At 61.8% G+C, this 12,811-nt stretch overlaps 1 protein-coding gene and 1 long non-coding RNA gene across 2 annotated transcripts in view; both read left to right on the top strand.

Annotated features, from left to right (window-relative positions):
- LOC127487350 (uncharacterized) overlaps positions 1-12,811 on the top strand; it is a 1,183,652-nt gene that overhangs the window by 175,544 nt on the left and 995,297 nt on the right. The window lies entirely within an intron of this gene.
- Positions 1-12,811, top strand: part of PTPN1 (protein tyrosine phosphatase non-receptor type 1) — a 60,055-nt gene that overhangs the window by 44,671 nt on the left and 2,573 nt on the right. Inside the window, exons 2-8 of the mRNA XM_051832625.2 lie at positions 2,320-2,410; positions 4,418-4,518; positions 5,998-6,096; positions 9,629-9,766; positions 11,539-11,748; positions 11,858-12,019; positions 12,258-12,463. Of these exons, the coding sequence (XP_051688585.2) occupies positions 2,320-2,410; positions 4,418-4,518; positions 5,998-6,096; positions 9,629-9,766; positions 11,539-11,748; positions 11,858-12,019; positions 12,258-12,463 (1,007 nt within the window). The remainder of the gene's footprint in view (positions 1-2,319; positions 2,411-4,417; positions 4,519-5,997; positions 6,097-9,628; positions 9,767-11,538; positions 11,749-11,857; positions 12,020-12,257; positions 12,464-12,811) is intronic.

Genomic DNA, 12,811 nt, shown 5'->3' with positions numbered 1-12,811 from the left:
TCTGGGTGGTGCTCTGTCACCTGCCACACAGCTGTCACCTCGAGACTTCCTGGTCCGTGCTTCTCTTCTGGATCCCGCTTCCTGGATGTCAGGTCTGTCTGCCCTCCGGGAGTTTGGCAGGGTCACGGCTCCTGTGGCAGAAGAGGGCGGGGCGTGGACGCACTCCCCTGAGTCATCCTGGCAGGAAACTGCCCGTCTGCGCGGTTTCTGTGGAAATTTCCTTTGCCTCTGCCTTGAGGAGGATCTTCTGCTTTAACCCCTGCGTGTCCTCCGTCTGTTTAGTTCTTGGCTCCGCCTTCACTCGGTAGAAGCCAGCGCTGGTGGACTGCTGAGGTCGAGCTCAGGCTCGGGGCTGCCCCTGGGGAGGGTTCTCTTGTCCTGCGTGACTGTTGGGCTGGGTATGGAATTCCAGGAGGGAGCATTGCTCTGCGCTCTGTGAGGGACTGCCTCGTGGCTGGCCGGCCCCGTGCTTCCTGCGAAGTCTGAAGCTGTCGTCATCTCCTCACCTCTTGCAAGGGAGTGGTGTTTTCTTCCTGGAAGTTCACAGCACCTGCTCTGTGTCTGCAGGATTCTGGAGTTGCTCACTCATGTGCCTTGGGATGGGTTTGTTTGTCACGGAAGCTGCACTGGATAGTCTGGGAAATTTCCTTGAATTATTTTTGGTGGTTTCTTACCTCTTATCTTTATTTGAATTTTCTGAATTTTTTCTTTGGCTTTACTTTTGTCATTTCCCCGAAGGTTTATTCATTCGAAAGGCAGAGTGGCAGAGGTCTTCCATGTATTCCACAAATGCCCGCCACAGCCAGTGCTGGGCCAGGCCAGAGGCAGGAACTCCATCTGAGCCTCCCGCGTGGGAGGTGAGGACCGAGTGCTGACTTCCCAGGCGCATTAACAGGAAGCTGGATCCCGGGGGGGGGGGGCCAGCACGCAGTCGGGCACCCCGTCACCCCGTGTGGGATGCGAGCGAGCGTCCCAAGCTGCTGCTCAGCCTGCTGCACCGCAGCGCCCCCCTCAGGTTACTTGCGTCTTCCTTTGAACTTGTTGTTTTTGCTGTCTTGTTCTTACGGTCCAAGAGACATTCTTGTGTGTTTTTTATGACATCCTGTTCTTAATTCATAGATACAAGTAACAAGCCTTTTCCTGCCTGAGGATATTAATGGCACATATTTTAAATATTTCTTCTGCAGCTTGTTTCCTCCAAGGGGTTTGCCCTGGTTTTTGTTTTTGTTTCTGAGACTTTGTTGGGGTCCCTTCCCCACAGGGGTGTGTGTACACTGTGGGGAGTAGAGGCTCACGGGGAAAGTGAGGGCCCCGAGTGGGTGCCAAGGACCAGTGGGCGTCTGCAGACCGAGGTGACGATGCTATCAGTCCCTCCTCGTCTGGTCGGATCATCCAGTGCTCAGCCTCCTGCCCGCAGTGTGACTGGGACAGGGAAGGGGGACACGGGGTCCTGGGGGCCGGCTTGTACAGCTCTGTGGCAGAGCGCTTGCACTGTCCACTGTGCCACACCAGCTGCTGGGCAGAGGCCTCCTTGCTCATGTGTTCTCAAACGGATCTCCAGGTGGCTGCGCACTGGCGTGGGAGGGGGTGGAGGTGGTGACCCGGCCGCTGGGGGCAGCACCACCCCACCCCAGGACGAGGTTGCGCCTCCTGAGCCCTCAAGGACATGGGGTGGTGGCGGGGGATGGGCTGTGCCGCCCCACACCTGCCCGCCCACACCTCGTGGGCTGACGTCCAGCCTCTGTCCCCTGCCCTCCCTTTGTGGGCTTGTCCTGTGTGTGTGATCCGGGGCGTACCGCTCAGCGGCAGGAAGGCTGTTCCGGCCTTGTTGCTCTTTGCAGATCAAAGGCGTTTGTTCCCTGGGCTCCAGCGGTGTTGAGAGCGGCACTGAACACTGTGGTCCGTCTGGCAGGAGACCGGTGCCCAGGCTTCTCCGAATTCTGGGGCGGGGGGACTCGTTTACCACGTCCCAGGAAAGCAGAGGGCTGCTGAGTTGACAGGAAGCTGTGTTTCGTCTGCTCTAACAGCTGTAGCTTTGCAGAAGGTTGTGGCTGGAACTCCCAGGCCTGGCACTGCTGCTGCTGGGGACTGGCCGGACCCTGTGTCCCCAGCCGCCTTTCGCGCCTTCCCATCACCCCCTGCAGCTCCTGGCGCCGCACCGGCTCTCCAGTGCCCTTGCCTTGGCCGCCAGGGGCTCCTGAGTGAAACGCCACCCTCCCCAAACCTCTGCCCTCCTTCAGCCGCATCGCCGCCCCCCCAAACGGTGGACGTGTGCCTGCTGCCAGGGGTTCCAGGAGAGAACTCTGTGCTTTCTCGTAGGACATCCGCCATGAAGCCAGCGACTTCCCTTGCAGAGTGGCCAAGCTCCCTAAGAACAAAAACCGCAACAGGTACAGAGACGTCAGCCCCTGTAAGTATCCGGGCTGCCCGGCTGTGGCCTCGGGTCGAGGCGCCCTTCACTGCAGGATCTGGTAGCACGCGAGCACTCCTGGCACGAAGGTGGAGACTTGGGGTACTGGGGCGTGCTGCCGCCATGGCGGCAGGGGCACGGTTTCGGTGTCTGGAAAACAGAGCTCCAAGCGCCTCTTGGCTTTGACTGTGTGCGTGATGAATCATTTTCCTTCCAGGGCAGCCCCTCGGGGGTGACTCCACAAGGCCCTGTGCTGGCCTGCAGCGACACCCTGCACGGCCCCAGGCTGCCCCCACCGCGCCCCGCCCGCCACCCCGGCTGCCTTGCCACTCGCTCCCACTGCCTGCTGGGTGGTGGGCCGTCCATTTGCCAGGATCTGCACAGTAAATGTTTTAGGTTAGGTCTGGGTTCTTGTGAAGCAGGAAAAGCTGGGCTGAGCCCACGACCCTAACGGTGCCTGCCCCTCCCTGCCGCTGAGGGTCGGGCTCAGCACCGCATCGCTCCTGCGTGCCCTCGCCGTGTCCGCGAGCGGTGGCTGCCACTGCTCCCCTCGGCCCGCCTCGCGTGGCACCCAGGTGTAAAGGGCCTGGAGTCGGGGCAGAGCCTGCGTCCCCGCCTGCTGCCGTGCTCCTCCTGGGTTTGTGTGCCAGCTGCCCGCTCGGGCTGTGTGGCTCTTGGAACATCATGTCCCTCACGGTCTTCAGTGCACTAGGAGAGCCACGCCTCTCTCACAGGAGTGTGTGAGATGAACCAGCAGAAGCCAGGAGCCAGTGTCTCACACGGACACAGCAGGCACCCATTAGTTGCTGGCCACTGTAAACAGTTGTCACCAGAGCACCCCAAGTGCACTGAGGGCGGTCAGGGGCCTCGTGGCCACCCCCTGCAGCTGCAGCACGTGCCTACGTGTTAAAAACCTTGTGACTGTCGTGGCGTCCTGGCTGGAGACCTCTGGACAGCTGGTGTGACGGGACAACTCCCACGGCCCTCTTGGCGCCAGGCTCCCCCTTGGCTGTGCTCGCTCAGAATTGGGGGACAGTGTTGCCTTTAGTGTTCCTACATTCCTGAGCACTTTTGTTTTTAAGATTGATTGATTTATTTGAAAGGCAGAGTTACAGAGAGAGAGAGAGAGAGAGAGAGAGAGGTCTTCTGTCCAGTGGCTCACTCTAGATGGCTGCAACAGCCAGAGCTGCACAGATCCAAAGCCGGAAGCTTCTTCCAGGTCTCCCATGCAGGTGCAGGGACCCAAGGATTTGGGCCATCCTCCACTGCTTTCCCAGGCCATAGCAGAGAGCTGGTTGGGAAGTGGAGCAGCCGGGACTCGAACCAGCACCCATATGGGATGCCGGTGCTAAAGCCGGGGCTTTAACCCTCTGTGCCACAGCGCCGGCCCCTGAGCACTTTCCATCTAAGGGGTTTTGTGAACCACTTTCCAGCACTTAAACAACGCCCCGCGGGGACAGAGCCCTAGCTTCTCCCCAGCCCCATCCTGACAGCGTCCTTTCCTGCTTTCCGGGAGACCAAGAGATGGGCTGGAGATCTGGGGTGACCTGCTGCCACACCCGGCTCCAGCGGCCAGCGGCCACAAGGCCCCTGTCTCATGCCTGGTGCTGGGCGGGGCCTTGTACACACACCTGCTCACTCGCTCCGCCCGCAGCCCCCTCGGTACCTCTGTGGGACGAGTGACCGTGCCGAGGCTCAGAGGACACGGTGTTGGCCTGGGGTCACCCAGTGGTATCAGCACCCTCTCCCATCGCCTGTGGTGACAGTCACGTGTGGTTTTGGAGAGCGTTTATTGCTGGGAGCCACTGAAGTCGCCCAGGTGTCTTGGTTTGTCTCGAGCATCAGGGTGGGAGCCAGTATTCCAGGTGGCAGCTGCTGTCCAGGCCCGCGCTCTCGGATCCTTTAGAACACGCGTGTGCGCGCCGGGCTGCCAGCTCGTCCGAGGCCTCCCTGGGCGCTGCCCGAGTGGGGCTGCATGGCTGACGCCCGTGCCCTGCTTCATTTCAGTCGACCACAGCCGGATCAAGCTGCATCAGGAAGACAACGACTACATCAACGCCAGTTTGATAAAGATGGAGGAAGCCCAGAGGAGCTACATTCTTACCCAGGTGAGCAGATTGTTTTTAAAGGGTTAATTAATTATCTGTTGTATTTGACAGGCACAGACAGCTTCCTGTCTGCTGGTTCACTCCCCGGCCTGCAGAGCTGGGGCTGGGAAGAGGTTAAGGCAGAAGCAGCTTCTTGGGAGAGGTCAAAGTTCGCCTTCCTGTTCGCAGCCGTTCAGCGTGGGAGTGGGCTCCGGAGGCCCTTTACGCGGGCATGACAGTGTCTGTGATAAAAACGGAGAGCTAGAAAACGCCATGGGAGAGAGTGCTGCCCCTCCAGGGCTGCTGGCCAGACCACCCAGGTGATCTGCCCTCGCCCTGGGGGCTACAGAAGGAGTCAGAGCGGTCCTGCTGAAGTCAGCCCGGGCACGTGGCGGGGGCGTTTCCTGAGATACACAGGCACGACGCCGCTGCTGACCCCAGTGCTGTTCACTGTGCGAGTGTGCAAGTCCGTGCGCTCGTCTCGGCGGATTTAAATCCCTGAGACCCATTCTGAACCAGGGTGTGTCGGCAGGTGGGGAGGGCGGCAGGCAAGTGGCGGAGCCGCATCCGGGGTCCTGGTGCACCGCCAAGTGCCCCGTGAGCTCAGCCTGCCTGGGGCTGTTTTTCCAATAGCTTGGGGGAGGGGTTCCACGTGTGGCCCACAGTTGTCCAGACGCATACAGGAAATGCTCAGAGTGTAACTTGTCTCATCGGGCAGTGAGTTCCAGATGAGTGTGGGGAAGGAAGTCCGAGGGCACCAAGAGCCATGTGGTCAGGGGACGTGGTGAGACTTACAGGGGAAAGATTTTAAGAATAAGAACTCGTGTGAGAGTAGACGAGACTGGAAACCACTCCAGAAGAAGTGGTGCTGGCCCAAGAGGTGGAGGACGTGGCAGGCGAGACAGACTCTGAGCCTTGGTGCCCGGGTGCAGCGAACACCCCACCGTGCCGCCTCAGGGACCCTCCGGGTGCCCATCGCTCTCGTGTCCCCTGGTCTCGGGGTGAAGGCTGTCATGGTAACGTTTACTGCGTGCCAAGTTCCAGGAACAGTGCTAAGCCCTTGACAGAGATGAACGCGTTATTTCTCACAGCCCTGGAACTGGGCACTGGGATTAGTCGAGAGAGAGTTGAGGGAACAGGCTCGGCTTGGCCGACGCCACACAAGGAGAAGCGCTTGGCCGGGTGCGTGGGCTGCCTGAGCATCAGGCTTGATCGCTGGCCTGCACACAGCGGCTGCGTCCTGCACTCCTCCTGGCCTGAGGGCTGCAGCTCAGGGCGCCCCTCAGCCGGCTCAGGAGGCAGAATCAGCGGTCCGGCCTCTGCCGTCAGCCCTGACCGAGATGCGGGTGCCACCCCTCGTTGCGTGGACTGCCCATTGGGCCAGGGGCAGGCGCTGTCCCAGCCTCGGCCGCCCTCGGTCTGCGCCGGTGTGGAACCAAGTGGGAGCTCGCTGTGATTTGGGTCTGCAGTGCCACACCTGTGTCAATTGTGCGTTTGCAGGGCCCCTTGCCCAACACGTGCGGGCACTTCTGGGAGATGGTGTGGGAGCAGAAGAGCAGAGGCGTGGTCATGCTCAACCGGGTGATGGAGAAAGGCTCGGTAAGTGGCGGCGGCCGCTGTCCCTGCTCTGCGTGTCAGCCCGTGTCTCCTTTACGTGCGCGCTCTCAAATCTCCTGAGGTAAGCAGATTGAGTAAGGGAATGAGAAGGGAGACGAAGCGAAGTCGCGCTTGGCCTCTCGTCCCCGTGGGCTGTGCTCTGTTCTCTGCCCCCTGCGCTTCCTGGGCCACCGCTGTCGTGAGCTTGTGTAGACAGGGCTGCGTTTCGAGAAGCGAGGCCCAGTGTGTGTCCGTCACGCAGCAGTGTTGGCTGCTCACGCGTGCCTCCCGCCGCCGTGTGCAGAGCTGGGTCCGCTGCTGCCGGCCTCGGTGCACACGCTGCCGGCGGGCGGGGCGGGCGTGTTCACATCAGGATCCGTGTCCTCGAGTTCCTCGCCACTCTTAAACCCCCACCCCAACCCCCACCCGGCTTGAGATGCCGTGAGGACTGCAGGTGTGTGGCCTGTGTGGCCGCTGTCCCCATGTGTGTGTCCTTCAGCCTCCTTCCCCATCTCCACTTGCTGGTGACCGTGGAGACCAGTGGGAATGTGTGGCCCGGGAGCCAGGAGCTCGGTGTCCCCGGGCCTTGCCAGGCCCTGGTGCTGTGCTGCCGGGGCTCAGCTGGGGCGCCGCCCTTGCAGCTGTCCCAGCTGCCTCCGGGCAGACGTGGCTTGCCTTGGAGAACACGAGGGCTCCTAACAGAGCACCGTCGTCGCCCTGGGAGGGACCCACTCCAGGTACAGGGAAGGGCCGCGGCACAGCCGCGTTGGCACAGCCCCGTGCCCAGCGCTCAGGAGAGCGGGCGTCTTAGGACAGCACGTGTTGCGGCTGGTGTGGGGGGTTCTGTCAGCTTCATTGCCTCCAACACGTGGGGTTTTTTTGTTTTGTTTTTGGGAAAAAAATGAAAGGACTCATTTGCTCAGCAGTTGCAAGACCGGAGCTTGGCGGCATGATCAGTTGATTAAATAATGCCTGTCTTAGAAAACACTTTGTCAGTGAGAGTGAGTGTGAATTTTAATCTTTCTGCTTCCGGCGTGATGAGTAAAATGTGAAGTTACAAACCCCAGCCTCCGCCAGCCTCGGCTACAGATTTGGATGAAGAAGCCAAACGCTGGCTTCCCGCAGCACGGAAGCCACACGGGCGCGCAGCCTGTGCGGCGGTGGGGGCTGTCCTGTAAGCTGCAGGACTCAGCCACGCCCCTCCCTGGACGTGGCAGTCCCATACGGCCCGCGCTGGACTCCAGACTTCGTCCGCTGCCCACCGCTCAGAGCGCTGCTCTAGGGCTGGGAGTTTTAGTCAAAGACGCTCATTCAGACGTCGTCGGCCGTCGCAGCACTGTTGCCTATTAGCTTCTCTGTTGCTAAAGGAGCCGGTACAACCTTTTTGCTGTTAGTCCACAGCTTGCTTTAGCGGCTGTTGTCAGGTTGTAACGCGGAGCCGTGCCCAGCACTGCGGTCGCGGCTCCTGGTTGTCCCCTACCTGTGGCTGACCGTGAGTAGACCTGGGGTCCACAGCGACAGCCTTGTCCTCGGGCCGCCATGCCAGCCAGCAAGGAAGCATGGCCGCACGGCTCCTCGCGGCGTGTGTGTTCCTGTGTGAACTTGCCGTCCTTCTCGGGGGTCCGTGGACAGGAGAAGCGGCGTGTGGGTCAGGGAGCTTCCTGACGCTTCTGTGGAATCGGCCTTTCCAGGTCCCGGCCGCCATCATCACTCCCATCTCGGGGCTCAGAGGCCTGAGGAGTGCCGGTCTGATGGGGTAGCTGACCGACTACAAACCGCCCAGCAGCCGCGGGACAGGCGGCTTGGCAGGAGCGCTGTCCAGGCTCAGCTGGCCCCGCACAGTAACTGAGGGCGCTCCCCTCCTGCTTGGGGCACACCTGCCTGTTAGCTTTTTGGGCCCCTGTGTCCAGGAACCCAGTTATGCAGAGGTGATCGTTAGCCTGGGGTCATCCAATGGCCAGGGTCTTCACTGGCTCCCTGTGGAAGCTGGCGTCAGGCGCCTCAGTGTGGAAGGAACACGTGGCGGTCTTTGCTGGGCGAGTGGGATTCGCCCTTCCAGAGCTTCCGCCGGAGCTCCTGCGGCCCGACGCGGCGGCTGGGTTCCAGGTGCTTGCTCGCGCAGGGCGCTGCCTTTTGTGCCACAGCTGCCCTGGGCTTCCTGCGGCGCCCGGACTCTGTGCTTCATTCTTTGGGAAAGCGGAACCGTCCACCCGGGTCCCCGTGGGTGAGATTCTTAGGAGTTTCCTTACGAGGGTCTGGCTGTTTTGGAAGGCCCCGAGGCCCCTCTGAGACTGCCTTCATGGTGGAAGTGGCAGTGCACCTGCTGGCACCGCCGAGCCCCTCTCTGGCGCCTTGCTTTGAGCCTGGTGAGGGCTGCCCGGCGTGGCGGGGTAGCAGCGGTGGCGGCCATGTGCCCATTCTACATCTTGTATCTTTTTTAAAAGCTTTGTGCCAGAAATGACAGTGGAATAGAGCAGGTTACTGCAGCTGCTGAAGAGTTCTTAGAGATAAATTGTGGCTGGCAAGCACTTAGCCGTGTGCCAGGATCCCTGCAGATTGCAAAGGTTGTGCCGCTCTGGTCTGGCCAGTGTGTGTGTGCTGTGGAGAGCTGAAAGGCGGTGTGGCCTGCTCCCCAGCCCCCCAGGGAGAGACTGTTCTGCACCTGCCCCTCCTTCTCTCTGCCCGCCTTGTTGGCAGCGTCTTGGGCTGGGTCTGAGGCCTTGTAGCGTCCCTTTGTTGCAATGCGGGGATCCTGTCCTGTTCCTCAAAGGTCTAGTTTTCAGCTGCCGTCCACTCTGGCACCAAGGGTCTTGCTGTATAGTGCGTCGTTCCATTTCCTGGGTGACGGGGTGGCTTCTGCACCCACAGACTGGTCCCGCCTACTCCAGAGGCTCGGCATGGGCGGCTCCTGGTCAGCTTGTGGAGGTGACAGGGCTGAAAGTGCCAAGACTCGCCCTGGCCTGCCGCATCCGCACTCTTCCAGGAGCCCTGCGCCAGCTTCACAGCCTGGGGCTCTTTCTTACTTTCTTTCGATTTTTGCCTTGGGGTGTGGAGAGGGACCATCGAACACCTGTGCCTCCATCTTACCCTCCCGAGAGCCGCTCCCTGGCTGCAGCCTCTGCAGCAGGTCCCCTGGCCGCTGGGCCTGCTCACTGCTGCTCCCCGAGCCTGGCTCCTCGCAGCCGTGCCCTGGGAAGTCCTGGGCGGCCTCCCGCAGAGCCTTCTCTGATCGCTGTCCTGGAACTGTGGCCGGAATCGAGCACCTGCCTCCCCCGTGTCCCGCAGCACATCTGTAGCACTGGCCCTGAAGCCGCCCCTGCCACCTGTGGCTCCGTGCAGGTGCATTAAGGGAGGCCCCGAGTCATCGGGTGGCCATTGTGCGGCTCAGCCCCTGCCTACCTGCTGTTTCTGTCCCCTCCCACAGTGCTCAGCGCCCCGCCGCTGTGCCTGTCCCCAGGCCTCTGGGTGGTCGTCCACCACGCCCGTCAGGGCCACAGTCCACTGCTCGAGGTAACCTGCTGTTTTCCTGCCCTAGTTAAAATGTGCGCAGTACTGGCCGCAGAGAGAAGAAAAAGAAATGATGTTTGATGACACAAATCTGAAGTTGACCTTGGTCTCTGAAGATATCAAGTCCTACTACACAGTACGACAGCTAGAATTGGAAAACCTTACAGTGAGTATGGCGGGTGGTCCCTGGGGGGACGGTCCCTGGGGTGATAGGCGCTGATGCCGCCGTCTCCAGGTTGTGTACGCCCTGCACGAGGTGTGGCGCCGGCATGTGCTGGGCAGAGCCTCCTGCAGCCTCACCAGGTGCCTGGGGAAGGGCTAGGACAGGCGGGCCACAGAGCCCTCACCCCCGTGGGCACAGGTCTTAGGGGAAGGGGTTCCTTGCCGGGACCGTGGCCCACCCACGTGCGTGCGTGCGTGCGGCGGCCGAGGCCGAGCCGGGGCTGCGAGTTCCGCACCGGCAGAGCGGGCCGCCCGCTCCGGTGCCCCTGGGGCTGCTCTAGTGCAAGGCGGGGAGGCCTTTCCGCGCCGGCGCCCGCTCTGCAGCCGTGGCGTTGGAGGCGAGGTCCCCCTGTACCTGCAGCTGTCTTAACTGTGGATTCGGAAGGCTGAATGGCAGAGAGAGGGAGAGAGAGGGAGAGAGAGGGGGAGAGAGGGGGGTTCTGTCTGCTGGTTCACTCCCACGATGGCCAGGGCTGGACTAGGCTGAAGCCAAGAGCCCCGAGTTCCATCCAGGTCTCCCACGTGGGAGCAGGGCCCAAGCACTGGGCCGTCTCCCACTGCCTTCCCAGGTGCGTCAGCAGGGAGCTGGATGGGAAGTGGAGCAGCCAGGACTCGAACCCGCGCCCATATGGGATGCTGGCCTCTCTCTCACCTCCTATCAGATAGGGTTAGGGGTTTCCGGGAAGGTGGTGTGTAGTGATTGAGATTGCTGGGGTGGAGGGTAGCAGCCTGGAGGGGGGTGAGGGCGGTGGGGCCCACTGGGCTTGCGTGCTGGGCTGCGTGACAGTCACCTCTTAGCTGTCCACATAGTGCTGTGCGGCCCCGTGGCTCCTGGCAGTCTTGTGGAGTGGAAGCAGTGGGACTCAGCACAGGTTACTGGGGAGTGGATAAGTGCAGCCACTCCCGCGCCACCCCTGCCCCCCCGGGAGGGGAACTAGGGGGGCCAGGGGGCCTTCCTGGGGGTTCTGAGAAATAACACGGGCAGCCTGTGAAAGTGCCCGGAGGCTGATGTAGGAGACCTTTGTTAAAAATGCTTTGTAGCGTTTGCAAGCTGACACGGGCAGACTTCTGGAAAACTCTGGAGAATTTTTCCTGCTGTTGAGGGAGACAGAATTCAGAGCACAGAGGGTCGTGCTTTGTCCTAGTGCAGCAAATACAGTCCATCACAGGTTGGCTTTTTGTTTAGGAGTTATTTACTTACGTGTTTGTTTAGGAGTTATTTACTTGTGTGTTTGTTTAGGAGTTATTTACTTGTGTGTTTGTTAGGAGTTATTTACTTATGTGAAAGAGCTACAGAGGGGGGGCAGATGGAGACCTGCCAGTCACTGATTCACTCCACAAACGGCTGCGACAGCCAGGGCTGAGCCAGGCTGAATCCACCTGGGACTCCCACTTGGGTGGGAGGGGCCCAAGCATTTGAGTCCCCATCAGCCTCCTTCCCAGGCACCTCAGCGGGGAGCTCCGGCAGACGCAGAGCAGCCAGGGCTTGAACGGGCACTGGGATGGGGGGCCGGTGTGGAACGGGCACCCGGGTGGGGGCCGGTGTGGAACGGGCACTCGGGTGGGGGCCGGTGTGGAACGGGCACTCGGGTAGGGGAATCTGGAAGTCAGTGCTGTTCTCAGTGGGGGGGAGCGGCTGTGGCGGCCCTGGAAGGCGGGCGGAGTGGGTTCAGCACTGAGTCCCCGAGAGTCCGCCTGAGTGTCTTTCTCTTCCAGACTCAGGAAACACGAGAGATCTTGCATTTCCACTACACCACGTGGCCTGACTTCGGAGTCCCCGAGTCGCCGGCCTCCTTCCTGAACTTCCTTTTCAAAGTCCGCGAGTCGGGGTCGCTGAGCCCGGAGCACGGCCCCGTCGTGGTGCACTGCAGCGCGGGCATCGGCAGGTCCGGGACCTTCTGTCTGGCCGACACCTGCCTCCTGCTGGTACGCGGCCCCGCTGCAGCCAGAGCCCCTCCCCTCGGCCTGCACGCCCGCCCAGAACGCAGGCAGCTGGTGCCGGCGCGGCGCGGCCTGAGCTGTCTCTGGCTTGCAGATGGACAAGAGGAAGGACCCTGCGTCCGTGGACATCAAGAAGGTGCTGCTGGAGATGCGCAAGTTCCGGATGGGGCTGATCCAGACGGCGGACCAGCTGCGCTTCTCCTACCTGGCCGTCATCGAGGGGGCCAAGTTCATCATGGGAGACGCCTCGGTGCAGGTCAGCCCGCCCCGCGCCGCCGGTGCCCTTCCCTGTGAAGTGGCCAGCAGGCTGTGGCAAGGTTGCGCTCGCTGCGGGCGCCGCCTGTGGCGTGTTCGCAGAGGGCGTCGGTGGAGGCTGCACCTGTGCCCTGAGCACGTGGTCTGCCCACGCGTGCCTGAGCCCATCGGCGAGAAGTGGGCTCCCGACAGTGCGCACGAAGCGCCCGCTGACGGGAGCCCTCTCGCCGCCTCTCCAGGATCAGTGGAAGGAGCTCTCCCACGAGGACCTCGAGCCCCCGCCCGAGCACGTGCCCCCGCCTCCCCGGCCGCCCAAGCGGGTCCTGGAGCCCCACAACGGGAAGTGCAGGGGCTTCTTCCCCAATCACCAGTGGGTGAAGATCGGGGCCGAGGAGGATACAGATGGCCCCGTCCGGGAAGGAACCAGAGCCTGTAGCTTGGAAAGGTACCGTCGGGGTCCCGGCTTGGGGGCGAGGGGACGACCTTGTGTTCCGGAAACCCTGGGCTTCCCCTCTCCGGACTGGAAAAGGCCCAGCACTGGGTGCCTGTGGCCCTGGGGAGTGACTGGCTTCGGCGGGGCTGTAGCTCCACCTTGTGGTGCTTGCTGGAATGGGCTCAGTAGGACTGAGCGGACGCTGGAGTTGCCGACCTGAGAAAGCCAGGTCCCCGGGGTGTGCACCAGTGGGGGCTCCAGCCCAACTGAGCCGCGCAGTGGGAAGTGACCCCGGCACCTGTGGCCCCACCCTGGCTGTGGGTGTTGCCTGAGGCCCTCGGGTGACACCTGCCACGGCCT

Source organism: Oryctolagus cuniculus, chromosome 11 (genome assembly GCF_964237555.1).
Source record: "Oryctolagus cuniculus chromosome 11, mOryCun1.1, whole genome shotgun sequence".
NCBI lineage: Eukaryota > Metazoa > Chordata > Mammalia > Lagomorpha > Leporidae > Oryctolagus > Oryctolagus cuniculus.
Note: the sequence above shows the minus strand (reverse complement) of the source record. Positions and strands in the feature narration are given on the sequence as shown.